The sequence below is a fragment of the Littorina saxatilis genome, linkage group LG3, assembly GCF_037325665.1.
Source record: "Littorina saxatilis isolate snail1 linkage group LG3, US_GU_Lsax_2.0, whole genome shotgun sequence".
Taxonomy (NCBI): Eukaryota; Metazoa; Mollusca; class Gastropoda; order Littorinimorpha; family Littorinidae; genus Littorina; species Littorina saxatilis.
Genome location: NC_090247.1, coordinates 44,632,644 through 44,652,596, shown reverse-complemented (window position 1 = coordinate 44,652,596; position 19,953 = coordinate 44,632,644). Strand labels below are relative to the sequence as shown.

Below are 19,953 nucleotides of genomic sequence, written 5' to 3'. Positions count from 1 at the left end.
AAACATGGTTTAACTCTGTGTGTGTGTGTGTGTGTGTGTAGACAGCTTTCTTATGTCTTCTTACTTTGTAAACTTTTATTTCATTACACGAATACAATTATTTCTGGATGAGAATTGTTCCAAATGGGTGTTATGCGTAGGGTCTTGACTTGAGAAGAAAGAGTAGAACTGGAAGTGTTTGTGTTGAATGAATCAGTGTGTGCTGATCTGCTGGTCTTTTTAGAAGTGTTGGTTGCTGATTCCCGGCATTATCTCGTGTATTTTAAGGTCGTGTGAAATGACAGGAATGGAGAATTTATTCACTTTTGAATTTGTGGGTTGGGCAGCATGCTGGACATACCTGTGTCTTGCTCACACTAAGTTACAGTTGGTGATGCAATTTAAATGAAACACGATAAAGGAAACCCGTGAGAAACATATAGTGTGAGATCAAGAGATGAAGAGATCATCAAATGAACAAGGCGGAGAAGCTTCCACCAGCACCAGTAGGCCGTCAAAATTCCCTAGGCTGCGGAGAGTGACTCCTGATTCCGCCTCAAAATCAACTACCAGTACCAGTGGGAGTACCAGTGCTGTAATAGCACCTTCAGTCTCAGGCAATGATCACTTGGACAGTCAAGGTGTCACTGCCAGTACAAGTCACCATGATAGGACAAATACCTCTGATCATCATCAAAAAGTGGTCCAACAAATCAGGCCTCATGTGGCCAAGCGAGGATTGAAGAGAGCTGGACCCTATCTTTTGGGTAATTTCCATTTTTTCTGTTAGACTTAGAGTGAGTGTATGGCGTGTGCGTGCCTGTGTGAGTGCATATGTATGAGAGTATATGTGTATAAATGCTTTTTGAGTGTTACATTATTTATTGATTAAGTACAGTGTGGTCTCCAATGCCAACATAAGCTACCACTCAGTTGACAACTCTCACCATATCTACCATCAGACTACTGATGGGACACAATAGTGTCGAAAAACATGTCTGGTCGCCCGTCGGTCACGGTAGTAAAACAATGATCCTCCTCTGGACTAGATTTCTCTGTTGATACGCTCTCCCCTGTGTTAGCTTCTCTTTAAAATCTTGGTCCAGTCCGAGGAGGGTCTGATTTCCCCAATAGGGCTGTCTGTGAAGGGACACTTTTTTCTCTCTCTTTTGCTCTGCTAAGAGATTTTAACAAATCTCAGTAGAAAGACTCTGCTGACTTTCAATTGTTTCTTTCACAACTTCTGATGTTTTATATAACCCTTAGGCTGGTTGTCACGACATATGTCGCACTACTGGCTCAGTCTGTTTGGTCGGTTCCGATAACCTCCCATGGATGCAAAAACCTATATGACCGTTTTTCTTTATTTTTCTCTCTGTTAATTCACCAGTGGCTATATAACATGTGTTACAGAATTGCACCAGTGTAAGGGTTAACATTTCTGAGTATCAGATGACCAGATGTTGTGCACATTTTACTCATTGAGTTATGAAAACTGTGTTCTCAGGTCCCAGGATTGGCTCCTCTCCAGTGCGCAGTATTGTCCAAGTGTTGGCCAGAAAAGAACACACAGATGAATTCTACACTTTGAAGGTAAGAGTAAGACTCTCGGAACAGATTAAGGGCTTCCCACAGACGCTCCACCAAAACATTTTCCCAGAACCCTCAAACTTTGAACTTTAATTTAGGGTCTGAAGACCAGAAGGTTTATTTTTTTGCTTTCACTTTCAGAAGGCACGTTCCTTGCTGACACGTGATCTTTAGAGAATTCATTTCTCTGTAATGCCAACTTGTTGAAGTTTTCTGAATCTTTCACAAAAACATTATGGTTATATCAGTAGGTTAAGTTAGTACATTTGCATCAGCACAGATCTAGCAGAACATTTTCTGAAAACAGAACGCAAGGAATCAGTGTTTGGGGAGCCTATATATATATATATACTAGATGATTACCCGCTTCGCCGGGTACCGGCTTCACCGGGAAGAAGTAGAGCCGAATACCGCAGCCTGGGACCCGGCATTGCCACACGGAGGAAGGGAGATAATCGCGGCTAGAGGAGACAGAGACAGACAGCGTGGCGGTTCATCACAATCACCTTTGCAGGCGAAGTCCTGTCAAACGGGATTGAGAATTTTAGAGCTTATTTCTTAGCCCCATATTATCTGTTGTGGCTTTTCAAATGCCAGAACATACAGACAGATAAAAGCCGCTAGACCACATCACAAACAGAACTCTACAATACACAGGTTTTTGCCCACACACACACACAAACACACACACACACAGAGAAGCCGTATATATATATATATGTATATCTATATCTATAAATATATAGAGATAGGTGAGAGTGTATTTTTCGCGTGGCTATAAATTGATTCGACCTTTTCACTTTGACAGTAAGAACAACTTACGGGTGCAAGGGAAGCGTTCTGGACAGCGCAGTGACATTCTAAAAATAGTAACTTAGAAACGGAAATATGGATTGAAGCCACACGAAGGAAGGGAGATAAACGCAAAACACTGGAGAAGATAAGGAAGAGTTACTTTTAATGGTGAAATGAACACAAAAACCAAAATCGGTTCAGCGCTGCGCGCTGAGAGCACGTGTTAAAATATCTCATCGATGATATTGTGTCCGGGGTGTAGCTGAATACGGTGTCCAAATTTGAAAAAGATCCACCGAGAACTTTGGCTTTGGTGTGTCGGTATTGGGGCCCGGGTAGCTCAGGTGGAACCAAAATCCTTTCAGCGCTGCGCGCTGAGAGCACGTATTGAAATATCTCATCGACCAGATTTTGTTTCGGGTGTATCTGAATATGGACACCAAATTTGAAGCAGATCCATCGAGAACTTTGGCCGTGCATGGCGATCAAACACACACACACACACACAGACACAAGTCGTATATATATATATATATAAATTAGTAAGCATAATCCACATTCTTCGAATGCCAAACTGCCCTCACTCTCTTCCTACCTGCGTGTAGGGTAATTAATTTACTTGTCAAGCTGCATTCTTTTCTGCTATGTCTAACTTCATGCTCATTTACATGGGGAAGGGTGGTGTTTTGGTTAGTGGAAGTATCCCAGTTGCTGAGTGCTGCAGTTCCTGTGTACACTGTGATGCCTGCACATTATTGATATTTTTGGAATCCAAAAGAAATACATTTTTGTTTCTATAAACATTCACTCGGCCAGGTTGCATGCTGTTAGTGCTAATTCAGAAAGAGCTGCTTAGTGTTTAGGCAAAAAAAAAAATGCTTTGGTTACGGTTTCATGGCCAAAAAAAATAGGGTAGGTAGGTCTATTAAACTTTTTTTTTTTTTTTTTTTTTTTTGGTTGGTTGGTCCCTCTTAAAATGATAAAAATAGTTTTCGAGAGTCATGCCAAAGTCCAGTTCGAAAGAGTCTTCAGGCTCGGCACTTATTTTCGTCGACCCAACACATTTTATCCCGAACAGTTTGCCGTCCAAAGTTGGATGAAAATCATGAAAAATGTCCACCAAGGTTGCACTCTTCGAGTACCGACTTATCAGTCGTGTTTGTTCGATATGAACGCACTTTCCGAATACGATTGCAAATGCAGACGACATCTTTTTACGTTCGCGCAACGAACGAACGAACGCACGAGACTGACTTCCCTTGGATATGGGAGTTGTAAAAAGCGGAGTGGTGTCCCTTGTCGGGCTTGTTGTCTGCTCGCCGGCGATCGATGTTTTCTCTGTGCCGTGGTGTTGTCGTTTTCGGTGGGTTTTTGTGTGTGTGTGTGGTTTTTTTTTTGTGTATGTATGTGTTTGGTTCATTTTATTTTTAGCTTTAGGACCAAAAAAAAAGTTTAGGGTCGGCCCAAAAAGTTAGGGTCGGTCGGGAAACCGTAACCAAAGCATTTTTTTTTTTTGGCCTTACAGAGTAGTTTGATAAAAATTAAAATCAACTTAAAGGACTACCTGTCTTGACACTGCAGGTGGGTTAAATTAGAATATTTTCTCCAAGTTATTTATGTGTTGGGTAAGAAACTGATTGTTGTACATAATTTTTCAGAGGCCCACTATTTATGAAGCTTTTAGAGGGAGATTGTACTTTCAGATTTTGACCCTGGAGGATCCAGAGAAAGAAACGCAGGATGACAGACAGGGCAAGATGTTGATGCACACAGAGTTTTCCCTGCTGTCTTTGTTACGAGACCAGGATGGCGTTGTGCACCACCATGGTCTTTTTAAGGTCAGTCTCATTTTGCTTTTACATACATTACATCTGCATCGCCAGGACTCATCTGTACAGTTAATGCAAGAAATGAGTACCACATACAGTGTGTTTAAAACTTAAAAAAAAAGATGAACCTGATCCTTGGAGGTGGAGACCTGTATGTTTTTATTCTTGTGCGTTATTGCACACATCATCTTTATCTTCCGTTACGAAAGAAAAGAGGAAATAGCATTGATTACTCCAGTACAAAATTAGAAGTAACAAGTGTTGACCTTAACGGGGTCAAGAACCGGCCCTTGGTAATATGGGGGTGGGACACGGAGACAGACAGACAGAGGGAGGGAGATCTTTTTTTTTTAAATGAATAAATAAAGTAAAGAAATAAATTTTAGAAAGAATTATTTTAAAAAAAATTAAATGAATAAATTAATAAATAATTTTTTTACACGTGGTGACATGGTAGACAAACAAACACCTGAAACCCGGACAAACAGGCAGAGCAAATCCAGTAAGCACCCTTTACAAGGCGGCTTAATAATCCAACGCATGTTCGCATGCTGTCAGTGATAGAACGAGACCCGAAGGGAAGTAACTCATTACCGCCTCTTTCCAAAGTGAATGACGTGCACACTTTTGCGTCACTTAACCTTCACAGTACCAATGATATTACTACCGGCACGGTTGGCATTATGGGGTTAGTGCTAGGACTGGTTGGTCCGGTGTCAGAATAATGTGACTGGGTGAGACATGAAGCCGGTGCTGCGACTTCTGTCTTGTGTGTGGCGCACGTTATATGTCAAAGCAGCACCGCCCTGATATGGCCCTTCGTGGTCGGCTGGGCGTTAAACAAAAAACAAAAAAACAAAACAAAATGATATTACTCATGAACGGCCCATACTTTCTAAAGAAATATTCAACATAAAAAGTATTCCTCTACACAACCCACGCCATCCAAATAGAAATAAACAAAGTAAAATGCCTTCTTTAATTCAAAAGTGGGTCGTCCACAACCCACCACATATAGACTGTGTAGTTCAAATGACGTCACTATTTATTTGTTTATTTACGGAATAATTCTTCAAGAATCGGTCGTTATGAAGGATCTATGGTGTTTGAGATTTACATGAAGTCTCGATCAAAAATCCATGTCCCACCCCATATTACCAAGGGTGTTTTTGTTCGGAGTTCCAATCCAACGCATGCTGACTCGAAGGGAAGTAACTCGGTTCTGGGTGCGTGAATTCCCGCAAACCTGTGGGTCTGTCAGTGGGTTTCGTCCCCTGGCTCGGTTTGTAAAAGTGTTAAAAGCCAATATCTTCCGTTTGACTACCGTCAGGAATGTAATTTTTTGCTACACCCTGTCTAACCCTATTCCTAACAATTTCACGAAATTTGAGCTTAATTGACCCAGAGATACAAGTCTTACCCGACAAACAGCGACCAACCGCCCGCCTCAAACAGACAGAGCAAATCCAGTAAGCCCCATTATACTAATGGCGGCTTAAAAACTTAGGGGGGGGGGGGGGGGGGGGGGGGGGTTCGGTTTCAAATGTGGGAGTGTAAAACAAATCCTTGTTACAATATATGGGTGACAACTATTGACAGACTAGAAATATCAAGATGTATTTCACAGGGTTGTCAGCTCCTAATGCTAAGATTTACAGTATTCTTTGGATGGACTGTGCTGCTTGATGTGCCATTGATGATGCACAGATATCAGTGTGTTAACGTGGACTATAAACAGTATGTTTTCTCTTACCAACAAACTGCAGCTGCTAAGATTCCTGGTTCTGGCCTGAGATAATTTTGTTTCTACATGTTTATCTGTTATTTCCGTGATTGCTTCCCTTCTCAAAGTTTTTTTTTATTTTTTTTTTATTATTATTTTTTTTGTTTTGTTTGTTACAACACATTATACATTACATCACAGTTCACATCGCCACATACATACATACAACATGCATACTAAAAGAATGATCTAGAAAAGAGCAACCATATTCTAACCTGGTTTCATGAAAATTGTCCAGTACTAGCTCTACTCCTCCTCCCTAATTCGTTAACAGTATCTTGATATATATTCTGTTGTAAACTTGAATCTTGTAGTAATCAATATTATTTAAGGGTCCAGTAGTTGTTGTAGTCAAACAGTCCTATACAGTGCCTCTTTAACTTTCCCCCTCTCTCTCTCTCTATTTCTCTCAAAGTTTTTTTAACACTGACACTTTGATTCGAACACAACAGGCGAGCAAATACAAACAACCTCAAATTTGCAAGCATGAATCTTCTTAGTCACAGTTATTTCCCACAAACAAATATAACTCCTCCACTATTACACTCGTGTTCAGGATGAGGCCTTGGAGGAACAAGAAGTGCCAGAGCACCCATCCAAGGTGGACATCACTGGCCGTGTGGTCAGACGTCTGTGTTTGGTGCTGGACTGTCTGCTGCCCCACGACTTCAGCGCAGCCACGTCGGACTATGTCAACCTGCAACACTACGTCATCAAGGAGAAGAAGCTGACAGAGAAGGAGGCTGTGGTCATTTTCTATGACATTGTTCGCATTGTCGACAACTTGCACAAGGTTGGTGCCTTTCACTTTTCCCGACTCACGTGAAGATCAGCACAAAGTGTACAGTCATGTTCTTTGCTCTGACTTACAAGTTTGATAATGACGACATCATTTTGGCTTTTGCACATTTGCACAAGTGTGCCGGTTTTGCTCATTTGTCATGTGTCAAACATCGGTTTCATCGTTTGATTATGAACCACAAAAAAAAAAACCACCAGACACATTTGTTTCCATGCAGTTTTACTTTCCCCCTTTGTCATTACTTGATTACAGACTGCTTGATACTGTGCATTTAGTTGTATACTCATAGTCATACTACAGTGGTACTCCCGACGAACGACCCCCCCAACAGAGACCCTCTCCCTTCTCAGACCTCATTCTTGCTGACGGATTAGTTTTGCTATATAAATCACCCCCCATGGCCGACTCCCCCCAGAACCCGATTTGCGACCAACTAGTTGTTACAATTTGCGACCTTGTAACGACATTTTCAAATCAAAACCTAACAAAAAATCGTAACGTTTTGCTTGAATCTCTGAAAAAAGATCGCAAAAATCACTCATCCGGAAATATAACAGACGACGCGTTTAGGTCTCGATTGCGCATGTCCGGCGTTCACAATTTTACGATCCCAACATGCCCTTTTCTTTGTCCACTTCCTTTCGAAAAATCAACAAACACGCGCGCGAGCATCAACGATCTTCTTCTTCGACCATGGCTTCGAACTCTCCTTCAACTCAAACGCTCAATCGCGTGGAAAGAAGAGGAACATTTTGACTCTGGAACAGAGGATGGAAGTGGTGAAACGGCAATTTCGATCGGGCGGTCGTTTGAGGTAGGAAAAACTCAGATTCAATCGATCGTCAGCGACCAAGAAAACGTGGTCAATCGATGGGAGACCGGCGAAAATTGTGACCGCAAATACTCCAAGGCAAGGAAATGTATTTATGGTGACCTCAACGAACGCGTTTGGAGTTGGTTTTGTGATGCACATCGACGCAACATACCCATCACAGGAAGACTCATCCAAGAAAAAGCCGTGATGGAGTCAGTGATTCTTGGACATGACGATTTTAGTATTTTTACCGCTTCTCTCTGTCACTGACTTTTTCTCTCTCACTGTCTTTTTCTGACCTGACCTCACCCCCCATGTAAGACCCCCCCCCCTTTTAAGACCTAAATTTGTCAGATTTTGGGAGGTCTTACATGGGGAGTACCACTGTACAGTGATTTATTTAAAAGCTTAAAAAACAGTTTGTTGATAAGTTCCAAACCTCACAGAGTTGGGTGGGTTTTTTTTTTTGGGGGGGGGGGGGGGTTGTTTGTCTCAGCCTTATTGCACCTGATTTATATTTGTACTGTACATCGCAGAAAAACATTGTACACCGAGACTTGAAACTTGGCAACATGGTCCTGAACAAGGAGACCCGGCGAGTGACAGTGACCAACTTCTGTTTGGGAAAACACCTGGTGTCTGAGTCTGACCTGCTTCGGGACCAGAGAGGCAGCCCTGCTTACATCAGCCCAGATGTTCTTAGTGGTAGGAATCATTCTTTCCCTTTCCTCTTTCAATCAGAAATGTAACATTAGTTAGTGTATTATTTGCGGTGTATTAGTAGTACCTAAGAGGAAACGGAAAAAAAAACCTAGCCTCAGTTAATGTCTTCCTGTGTTTTATCTAGGTTCTTAAATCATTGTTAGTTTATGTAGTCCTGTGTCTTATCTGGGTGCTGTATTTATCGTGGTTGTTGCTGTGACTGTTGCTTTTATTGTCTTTGTCATCGTTTTGATTTAAGCTGGTAAGCTAGGATAAATAAATAAAAATGTAAATATAACAAAGTCTACTATTTTAGGACATAATTACTCTGCCTGCTTGATTTGTTGTTATCTTTTTATTGACATGTTGTAATATTTGCTGACAGGTAAGCCGTACAGAGGTAAACCCAGTGACATGTGGGCCCTTGGCGTGGTCTTGTTCACCATGGTGTATGGGCAGTTTCCATTCTACGATAGCAGTCCTCAAGAGCTCTTCAGAAAAATCAAAGGGGCAGAATACTCCATTCCGCAGTAAGTGTTTGTCCGTCTCCACTACATGTTTCTTTGACTTGCATTGCAATGATTGTTGCATTTGAAAGGACAAACTAAGATATAAAGCACCAATGAACACCAAAGAATGCGATTGATCATCAAATATTTCACACACCTAAGCATGTCCAGCTGCTTTTGATTTTTTTTGCCCCTGAGAAGATGTATTCCACCGGCAGTTGCTCGAGGTACAGATCTAAAATCGCCCAAATGAGCTACAGAGTTTGGTTTGAGGATTGAATAGATAACACACACAAGGAAGGCCTAAGTATTAGTGTTTGAGCGTTCTATTTTTGAAATCAACATGCCTTGTTGGGTGGTTTTTTTAGACCGTGTATATTCTCCAATTGACAGTTTGTTTGTTTACGATGTGTTATGCATTTTAGCCCCGTAAAGCTTTGTGAGCTAGATTACAGGGTTGACTTCCTGTTTCCAAGTGGTTTTATCTGCTTCAACGAATGTGTACCCATCACAACCAAATAAGATATGGCGTACAGACTCGTGACTCCTGATACAGGAGAGTTGACGTAGCAAATCGTTTGCCGATTTAAATTCATTTAATTAATTAGCAAAGTTACGAAGCATTTTGGAGCAAATCATTATAGGGGTATCTAGCGAATGTCCTTTGAACTTTTCAACTAATTCGCCAGAAAACTTCTGAAAATGGTGCCTTAGATAGTAGGCCTTTAACCATGCTGGACAAGCATTTCTTCCATTTCAGTCAAAACAACAGATTCAGTACTTGATGAAAAAAAGAGGAAATGGAGTAATACATGTACTGATGAAGTGGTTTGAAAAAATTGGTATCACGTTCTTTGTTAGTTCCTCCTCACTTTGATTACGGGTTTCAAGGGAGCTGATCAGCTAGGACTACCAACAAAATGAGCTGTGCCTAATCTGATCTGTCTATTTCTGTGTGCAGCGATGGGCGAGTGTCTGATGCAACCAAAATGGTGATACGCCGACTGTTGCAGCTGGACTCTCAGGTGCGCATGACTGCCTCACAAGTTCTGGATGCTCTGGGGACCATTATTGCACAGTGGTAAGTGTGTGAGCCTTTCTGTGCTGATGTGTCTTCTTCTTCTTCTTCTTCGTTCATGGGCTGAAACTCCCACGTTCACTCACGTTTTTAGCACGAGTGGATTTGTACGTGTATGGCCGTTTTTACCCCGCAGCATACGCCGATTACGGGGGAGCTGATGTGTCTGTTTGGTGTCACCATATGTTTAATGCAATTACTGACATGTTTAGTCATCTGCTTCAAGAACCTGTAAGGTTTAAGGAGAGCTCCACGCTTTCATACATTCCAGTAAATCTGCTTCCTGTGAAGTATGTATATATTAAGTTACTGCATTCTTGTAATATACATTGTTCTGTATGAAAGCTGAATACATACTAATAACTAATGAAAATTGGTTTCTCTCTAGGGAAAAGATCTTTCTACCAGACTCTGATCATCTCTGTGTCACACAGTGTTTTATCGCTTTAGTTAGTTTTGTTTTTAAAGAGGTACACTACTGCTATGAATCAGTCTTTGAGCTTTGAAGGTCTTTGAACATGATCTCATTTCTCATTTCAGGAGAGCCATGGCTTATTCGGGACCTCTGCAGGTTGTGCCTGACATTGACGATGAAGACAATGACTACAAACGCAGCAATAGCAGTGACAGTACAAGCAGCAGCGCTAGTGATAACGCAGCCGCACCTGGAATGAGTGACTTGGAGACCAAGCTCTTGCACCTTCAGTCAGACATGTTGTCAGAGGCTCCCAAAGTTCGCACCATCACCAAACGAAAGCGAGAGCTAACACCGACAACTGTGACCAGGCTAAACACAGATGCTCAGAGACTCTCAGCCACTGAGATGCATTGGTACAGGCACTTGGCTGAACGCACAACTCCTCAGTGATTGGATTAGTGGGGACGGAAATAGGGAGAATGGTGATGATGAGGGGGGGTGGGGCGGGGGTTGGGTTTGAAAACAGAAAGTGAATGATGTAACCATGATCATGAGCAGCAAGGTAAATTTCCAGTCGTATGCAAGTGTCATTTATGAATGTGTTTTTTAAAGTCTAGGTGCATTTTATTCTAGCTTTCTGAGAGAGTAGTGCAGTTTTAAGAAGTGAAATATATATATGTATGTAATGCAGATAATGGAAAATAGATTAAACCATTCAAACAGTATAAAGGTTGTACTATATCTTACGGCCTAGAATACTCGGACCTTCCAACCCTTGTGAAGCCTCAAGTGTAGCAATTAGATGTTTTGAAAATGTTCAGTGTAGCAAATGGTGTTTAACTGTAGCATTGTCTAAAATGTATTCGTACATCCACATTTATGCTATTTCTTGCAAGAATATATACATTATTAACAAGTTTATTAAGAAAGCAGAAACTTAATTCCCTATAGAGAGTGTCTGCAGTGCATCTTTTCAGTGTGCAAAATGTTTTATGACCCATATTCTGACCACTAATCGGATTGAGAATCAGAAATGAGTACCGTATTTGACGGATTACAAGACGCACCGTTTTATAAGCCGCACCCCCGACTTTTAACAAAAAAATTGGGACAAGCCACGTATAGGCCGCGTCACTATATTAGCAGCCGTCAAAAAATATATAATCAGATCGTGTCAATCAATCAAAACAACCAGGCAAACGAAAGTACGGTATTTGGCGAAATCGGCTCCGAGAATAAACAAGTGAAACAAAGAAGAAAAGTGAAAAAGTTTGACGAAAAATATCACACACACAATTTGTAACCAACACACACATGTAGTCCCGCCCGGAATAAGCTTTATTAATTTAGATTTACCAAGCACAATGTTATTTTGCATATAGCCCCTTAACTACCGAAAGAAAACGAAAGTGAAACTAGAGTTATACCCCAGAGTGACCGCCCTTTGCAGGTGGCGCCAGCAGTGCTTGGCGCCAAGCGCTGTCAGCTGGAATGCGGCACAGGCAACGCGGGCGCGCCACTTATCACTTCACCTCTTTTCGCCGACGTGTACACATCGGCAGTGCTTACGGTCTAGTTTCCTGGATCTCTACCGGTTGTGTTTTTTCGTTAGTGATTCTATGGCTTATTCTTCTTGGAAGAAAATACATAAAGAAGATTAAGCCTCCTTGTGTCTGTGTCACGGTGTTCTTCCCTATGCTTCTGGTGTGAATACCGTTGGTTCTTGTGATCTTCACACGCGACCGGTGTCTTCTTGTTCAGGGAAGTGAAAATTTTTTATTTCTATTTTTTGATTCAGCTATCGTCTGCTTGCTAGCTTTATCTTCTTTCCTTGTTCTTTCACAGTATAATTATGTCTGGTTCTGATCAGAGCCGGGATAGCACGGGACGTTGGGCCCCCAGCCCTTCCCCTACTCCCAACGCTCTGCGTAAACGTCGTTCCAAACAAAGGAAGTTGGATCTCCTCCAACAAAGGTTGTTGAGTGCGCCGATTTCTGGCCGCTCGACCCCGGAGCCCCCTTCCCCTTTGAGTGGGGGCTCTGAGGTTCAACTTTCCCTCTCTCACCCGCCTTTACGGAGTGAGACCCCCTCTGGTCTACTAGTTGGTCCCGGGGGGCAGGCGGGTGGTCCGGTTTTGACTGACTACCCCCCTCCCCCTGGTCTTCAGGGTCAAGGTCCGGACCAGCTGCGGGGTCAAGTCACGGAGGCTTTGGAGGCGGTCTCAGCGCTCCCCTCCACTGCCTCCCAGCTACCTGCAGCGTCCTCCGCAGCTCTCTCTGCGGCCTGTCAAGTCCTACGGGATGCTGGTTTCCTGGGGATTTCATCTGTCCAGTCACTCGCAGCCCCTTGCGTGATATCGGACTTAGATGGCCTGGTCATGTCGGTTGATCGTTCCTCTCCCAATCACGGGGACGCCGACCCGACCACGAGCCTGGACAGGGCCCGGTCAATAAGCCTGGACGAGTCCGCGGCCCGGGCCCCGTGTTCTCGCGGGGCCGGGGCCGGGGCCCGGGCCGCTGGCCTGGACGGGGCCCGGGCCGCTGGCCTGGACGGGGCCCGGGCCTCGTGCTTTGACGGGGCCTGGGCCCGGTGCTCCGACGGGGCCGGGGCCCGGGCCGCTGGCCTGGACGGGGCCCGGGCCGCTGGCCTGGACGGGGCCCGGGCCGCTGGCCTGGACGGGGCCCGGGCCCCGTGCTTTGACGGGGCCCGGGCCCGGGCCGCTGGCCTGGACGGGGCCCCGTGCTTTGACGGGGCCCGGGCCCGGGCCGCTGGCCTGGATGGGGCCCGGGCCGCGGGCCTGGACGGGGCCCGGGCCGCTAGCCTGGACGGGGCCCGGGCCGCGGGCCTGGGCGGGGCCCGGGCCGCTGGCCTGGTCGGGGCCCGGGCCCCGTGCTCTGGCGGGGCCCGGGCCCCGGGCCCGGTGTGGGCCCCGGCCCGGTCTCCGTGCCCCGACGGGGCCGGGGCCCGGGCCGCTGCCCTGAACGGGGCCACGTTTTGGGACAGCTCCCGTGCCGCTCCTCCTAACGGGCCCTCGGCCCGGGACGGTTCTAATGTGGCCCCCCCTCATGGGGGACATACCTCACAGGCAGTGACCTCCTCGGTTCTGGCGGGCTCTGGTTTTGACCACCCCCAGGACTTTGATTTAGGCCTGCCTTCCGCCTTTCGGGAGTTCGACGACATCTCGTCCGAGGACGATCTGTATCCCGATCTTCAGCCTCCTAAGGTTGCTGACACATCTTCAAACAGTCTTCTTTCGATGATGTCCTCATTCAAGGAGGAACTCTTTTCTCTGAGGCGCTCCGTCCAGGGTCAGCTTGACTCTCTCTCCTCTGCAGTCCGGGGAGGAGGTTCCGGTTCTATACCGTCAACCACACACTCTGAGAACCCCTCGGCTCCCCCGGCTCCACGCCCTGGGTGTCCTCCTTCTCCTCCGCTGGCTCTTTTTGAGTCAGAGGAAATTTCCCCTGAGGACCCGTCTGCCGACAGGTCCACAGTGACAACCACATTCCTCAACCTGTTGGCGGACAAGTTGGGAGACGGGGCGTTTTCCGAAGGCCAGTCCTCTAAGGCTAACGCTCGGGCGGCCTTCGACTCCATGCAGGGGGGTCCCCTGAGTGACAGGCGTTCGCGCCTACGACTGACCTGTCACCCTAACCTTCGGTTGGCGTGGGACCTCGTGCTCCAGTCTTTCCGGTCTAATGATTCGGACAAGACTGGCAGCACTGTCCCCCCAGAGGCCCAGGACACTGCTCCCTCTTTCCCCAATCCTAGGGATCCTTTTTCTTTCCCTAGGATGACTTGTAAAAGCGGGGGTCAGTTCGCGTTCGACGCTAGCACCCTCCCTTTTCAACACACCAGTAAGGCGGTGGGTGCCGATAACGAACCCTTTCGGGGCTCTGCCCCTGCAGTGTCCTCCTTCGCTTTGACCCCGTTGGCTTTTTCGCATTTGGAGGGGGTTGTCAGCGACTCTCTTCAATGTCTCTCCAATGCATGGCATTGGTCAGACGCTGCCATCAACTCGACGGGTACGGTGGCCTCCGGTTCCAACCTCCGGTCTGGTTTCACGCCCCTAGACCAGGTGGACGGTAACCAGGCCGGACACGCCTTTTCTGCCCTTAGGGCCGCTATGACCTCTCAGACGGAACTTCTCCTCCGTCTCAGAGCACAGCTGCTCGCGCTGTTCCGGGACGCACACCTTAAGTCGTCCTACCTCTCACCTGAGGAACGGCGTTCTTTGCGGAACACCCTGACCACGCCGTCTGCACTGTTTAATCCCGGTACTGTCAAGGCCGTGGTTGAACAGTCGCACAAGCGGCGTCAGTCAGATTTCTTGGTAGGGTCGCGGACGTGTTCTGCCCCTCCTCCCAAGCGTCACAAGGGCAACCCACCCAAGGATTTCCGCCCCCCTGCCACTCAAACTTCTTCTTTTCAACCGGTGCGGCCCACTCGGCAACCGGAATCTCAGAATTTTCGCCGCCCTCAGCCCGTCAGGCAGAAGCGGCAGAAGGCCCGGAAACCAGGGCAGAAGGGCCCCCAGAAGCGGCAGCCTTCTTCGGGTCCCTTTTGACTCGCCCCGCCCGCCCTCCCAACACCCCGCCCCTCTCCTGTCCTCCGTGGGCTCTCTTCGACGTGCTCTCCCGGCTTGGGAAAAACACGTTCGAAATCAGTATGTGTTGAGAGTGGTACGGACGGGGTACTCCTTCCCTCTGGTTTCCCCCCCTCCTCTCACGGGCGTCCCGATTGCGTTCCCAGAACCAAGCGATCCCTCTCGAGCTCGTGCTCTGGACGCAAAGGTCCGGGACCTGTTGACAAAAGGCGCCATCTTCCCGGTGTCCAACCCCGGCCCGGGATTTTACGCCCGTCTCTTCACGGTCCCCAAAAAGAACGGCGAGTTCAGGCCGATTCTCGACCTCTCTGCTCTAAACGAGCACATTCAAAAGTCTCCTTTCAAGATGGAGACTCCCCCCTCTATCAGACTTGCCATCCGGCCGGGGGACTGGGCCACGTCTCTCGATCTATCGGACGCTTATTTTCACATCCTGGTCCACGAGAACGTTCAACACCTCCTCCGGTTCGTCTGGTCAGGGGTGGTCTACCAGTTTCGGGCCCTCCCCTTCGGTCTGTCTCTGGCCCCCCTCATTTTCACCAAGGTCACCAGAGAACTGGCTGCCTTGGTCCGGGCGGAGGGAGTTCGCCTGAAGCTCTACCTGGACGATTGGCTGACCCTGGCGGCAACCCAGTCCCTCTGTCGGACTCACTCGCGCCTGGTCATGGACTGGACTTCAGAGTTGGGCTTTCTGATCAACCACTCCAAGTCCGACCTCCACCCGTCCCAATCTTTTGTCTATTTGGGCATGTCTTTCGACACGGTGGCCTACACGGTGGCTCCCACCTCAGCCCGTCTCGACGCCCTGACGTCACGGATTGCGCGACTCAGTGCTCGCCGCACCGTGACCCTTCGTCACCTTTGCCAACTCCTGGGTACGATGGAATCTCTTTCCCCCCTCCTTCCCCTGGGGAGGGTGTTCAAGCGTCCCCTCCAACGAGAAGTCGCTCTCCGGTCCTCGAAACCACCTGTCTACTCGCAAGTGATCACTCTGGGCCCGTGGTTTCTGGCCGCTGTCTCTCAGTGGTTAGACCCGGTGTGGCTGAGGACCCCGGTACCCATCCAGCCCCCAGCCCCCCAGGTGTTTCTTTTCACGGACGCCTCCAAGACCGGCTGGGGCGCTCACCTCGATCTTCTCGAGACCTCCGGCCTCTGGAGCCCTCAGGAGTCTCTACTCCACATCAATCTCCTCGAGATGGAGGCAGTTCGCCTCTCTCTCCTTCAGTTTGCTCCTACCCTTCGGGGAAAGTCTGTTCTCCTTCACGGGGACAACACAGTCTGCCTAGCTTACCTGAAAAACCAGGGGGGCACACACTCAACGTCCCTCTCGTTGAAGGCCGAGCAGATCTTGCTTTGGTGTTTCCAGCAGAACATCCTCCTCTCAGTACAGTTCATCCCGGGGAAATTGAACTCCCTCGCGGATCTCCTCAGTCGCCGAGATCAGATCTTGCCGACCGAGTGGACCATTTCCCACAAGGCCCTTCTTCCTCTGTGGTCCCACTGGTTCACTCCGTTAGTGGATCTCTTTGCCACCCGGTACAGCAAGCGACTCCCTCTGTACGTGAGTCCGTTTCACGACCCCATGGCCTTCGGAAAGGACGCATTCGCTCTGCCATGGTCGGGTCTCCAAGCCTACGCCTATCCCCCGACGGCTCTGGTAACCCGAGTCCTAGCCAAGTACGCTCAGGAGAGGCCCACACTGCTTTTGGTCGCGCCCTTTTGGCCCACGGCAGCTTGGTTCCCCGAACTGCTCGCGCTCTCCCACGTCCCCCCGTTCGACCTCAATCTCGACTCGCTCAGTCTCCTGCAACCTCGATCGGGCATACCACACCCCGCGCCCGACTCCCTCCGCCTGACCGCCTGGCTTTTGTGCGGTCAAAACTGCGAACATTAGGACTTTCGTCACACGCTGTTTCCTTGTCTCTTGACGCTCGGCGTCCCTCTACTAACAACCTTTACTCCCTACGCTGGTCCACTTGGGTTTCCTTCGCTGCCGGAAAGAAATTTGACCCATTACAGCCTTCTCCAACCCAGCTGGCTAATTTCCTTTCCTCCCTTCATCTACAGAAAGGTTTCAAAGCTTGTACCCTCTTAGGGTACAAATCGTCGGTCACCAGTACCATCGCGGCTGCCACGGGGGTCAGGCCTCTCCATCTTATTCATTCTTCCCTCATCACCAATCTGATCGACGGAATTAAGAATCGTTCTGTGCGCAAAACAGTCACTTTTCCCAAATGGGACGTTTTCCTCGTGCTTAACGCCTTGAGGTCTCCTCCGTTCGAACCTCTGAGCTCTGCCTCCCTTCGGGACCTCACTCTCAAGACCGTTTTTCTGGTTTCGCTCGCAACTGCGCGCAGAGTCAGTGGTATCCACGCCATTAGTGGTCTCCCACACGATGTCGAGTTTGCCCCTGACCTTTCGTCCATGACTCTTTCCTTTTTGCCTGAGTTCAGAGCAAAAAACCAACTGGCTGATGTGTTTTCAGCCCCCATCGTCATTCCCTCGCTCACTCGGGACCTTGACCCTGATGATCCGGATAGGTTTTTATGTCCCGTTCGGGCCATAAAGGCCTATCTTGACCGTACTGCTTCGCATAGGGCCACTAAACGAGCCTTGTTTATCTCCCTTCTGCCTAACATGGAACGAGATATCTCCAAGCAGACGATTGCTCGCTGGTTAGTTTTTCTGATCAAACAAATTTACAAAAACGCTAACCTGACACGAACGACTCCGGTTCGTGCACATGAGATCCGGGCCATCAGTTCCTCACTCAGTTTCGTTCGGGGGGTACCGTTGACTCAAGTCATGCACGCAGCCTACTGGAGGTCTGTGTCTACCTTCACAGACTTCTACCTCCGCACGTTCTCGGCTAGACGGGGAGACGAGACCTACGGCATCAAGAAAGCTGTTCTCTCACAATCTCTGGTCTCTCTCTAGGTGAGTGTTGTCTCTTACCATAGATATGTGGATATTTTCAAATTCTTGGTTCATTCAGACAGGGGCCAGGTCCTTAGGTGTTCACTGTGCGTGCACCTCTGCCTTCCCCCTGCTCTGCCAACCTTCGTTTGGGAGTGATAAGGCATGGGATCCCAACCTCCTCGGTGGTATTCTATGCAAAATAACATTGTGCTTGGTAAATCTAAATTAATCATGAAAATTTATATTAATTTTCTTATTTATTTATACTTACCAACACAATGTTATTCTTATTGCTCCCTCCCTCCTCCCCTCTTCACATGCCTATTCGGTTTTATAGGTGAAGTGATAAGTGGCGCGCCCGCGTTGCCTGTGCCGCATTCCAGCTGACAGCGCTTGGCGCCAAGCACTGCTGGCGCCACCTGCAAAGGGCGGTCACTCTGGGGTATAACTCTAGTTTCACTTTCGTTTTCTTTCGGTAGTTAAGGGGCTATATGCAAAATAACATTGTGTTGGTAAGTATAAATAAATAAGAAAATTAATATAAATTTTCATGTTTGGGATGATTTACGACTTTTGCGCACATTTCGAGCAGACGAAAACACAACATGGCGGCTCTCGCTCCTCCAACTATCGCGAGACACAAAAAAACGAAATCTCGCACGCGCGAGATCCTGATACATCCGGTGTTTCTCTGTACGCTATCTTGTCACGACGACTTGTTGACAAACGAAAATTCGCGAAAGAAAGAGAAAAGCGCCGAGTCTTGAGTAGAGAGCTAATAAAGTACCGGTAATCGCTAATCGAGCGAAATGAAAATCCGCGGCGACTTCCATTAGGTGAATGCTATTCAAGTTTAGGTAACGTTTTAGCCGCATGTTTTTATAAGCCGCAATGCGAATTTTTTTTTTTAAAGTCGCGGCTTGTAGTCCGTCAAATACGGTACCACAGCTCAAAGAAAAGAGCCAACTGTTGTATGCTTGTGCTAATTTGTTTGACCGTAGCAATTTTAAGCTTGGCGTAACAGCATCCTAAAACATAGCATGCTACGCCAAAAGTGTAACAGTTGGCAGCTCTGAATACAGTGGAGTCCGGGTACAACGAATCTCAAGGGAGATACATTTTAGTTCGTTATATCAGTAATTCGCTGTAGAGTTTTCAACCCTAAATGGCCTCAAGACTTTTCCCACTCACCTTCCTCAGCGATCCGTGGGTACGGACGTGTTTGCAATTCGCTCAGGCTTTTCAGCCGTTTGTCAGACTCTTCCTTTGAGTTGACTTCACCTTGGTTTCCTGTGCACGTTCCTCTGCTCCTTTGTGTGTTTGGGGTGAGCTTTTTTTGCTATTTTCGTTGTTGTTTGACTTAGGTTTTGCCAGGTTTAGAAATTTTTGTTGTTGTTTACTTGTTCATCCGCCATGTCGGAGAGCGGTAAAAAGAAAGTTTCTAAGTCAGTGGCGGAGCCTTCTCCTGTCAAAAGCCAGTGCGCAAGTCTAAAGTTCCTTCTAGTCATGCGGTGGTTAAGGTGTTAGACCCTTCATCAAAACATTCGTTTGACGTTACTATTGATTTGCCAAAATCTCCATCTATGCCTAAACTGCCTGCTCAGGCTTTGCCGGATGTGTCCGGTTCTAGCATTGTTAGCGATAAGCAAGATGTTACGGCTATTCTTCGCTCTCTGAGCGCACAGATTTCTTCGCTTTCAGCGGATCTTACGTCTACCAAGGCAGAGCTTTTGTCTTTGCCTTCGGTGCACGTTCCCTTGGCAGGGTGCGTGTTCCTCCCTCGGCGACTGTGACGACGGCCGATGTTCATGCGGGCTTTGATGACGGTGATGGAGATGCGCTGCTGCGTACCCAGGCTTCGTCTGCGTGTCGGCCTGGTGACGCTCAAGGTATTTATCCTTCGCTAGTAGCTGGGTTCTCCGGCCAACGCGAAGGGCGTATACTGGGTCACGTAGCCGCTCTGAGTCGCGGGGCGGTGAGTGAAAGCTTTTCTACCCTTACTGGGCCGTCTCGAATGCGTGGGCAGCAGGTTCGGGGGGAAAGTCCAGATACGCGGGATAGGCTGTCGTTGGCACCCTCCGTACCTGGGTACGAGGACAGATCGGCACAGCCTTCCCCGCTTCCGCCCG

The 19,953-nt window shown here is 47.6% G+C and overlaps 1 protein-coding gene across 1 annotated transcript; it reads left to right on the top strand.

The window, feature by feature from the left end:
• Positions 1–87: 87 nt before the first annotated feature.
• Positions 88–11,220, top strand: LOC138962473 (serine/threonine-protein kinase 40-like). The gene is made up of 8 exons (XM_070334302.1): positions 88–746; positions 1,487–1,572; positions 4,068–4,202; positions 6,533–6,769; positions 8,129–8,297; positions 8,680–8,824; positions 9,765–9,884; positions 10,422–11,220. Exons 1-8 carry the CDS (start codon positions 437–439, stop codon positions 10,747–10,749), a joined length of 1,530 nt encoding a protein of 509 aa, XP_070190403.1. The 5' UTR covers positions 88–436; the 3' UTR covers positions 10,750–11,220.
• Positions 11,221–19,953: the final 8,733 nt, after the last annotated feature.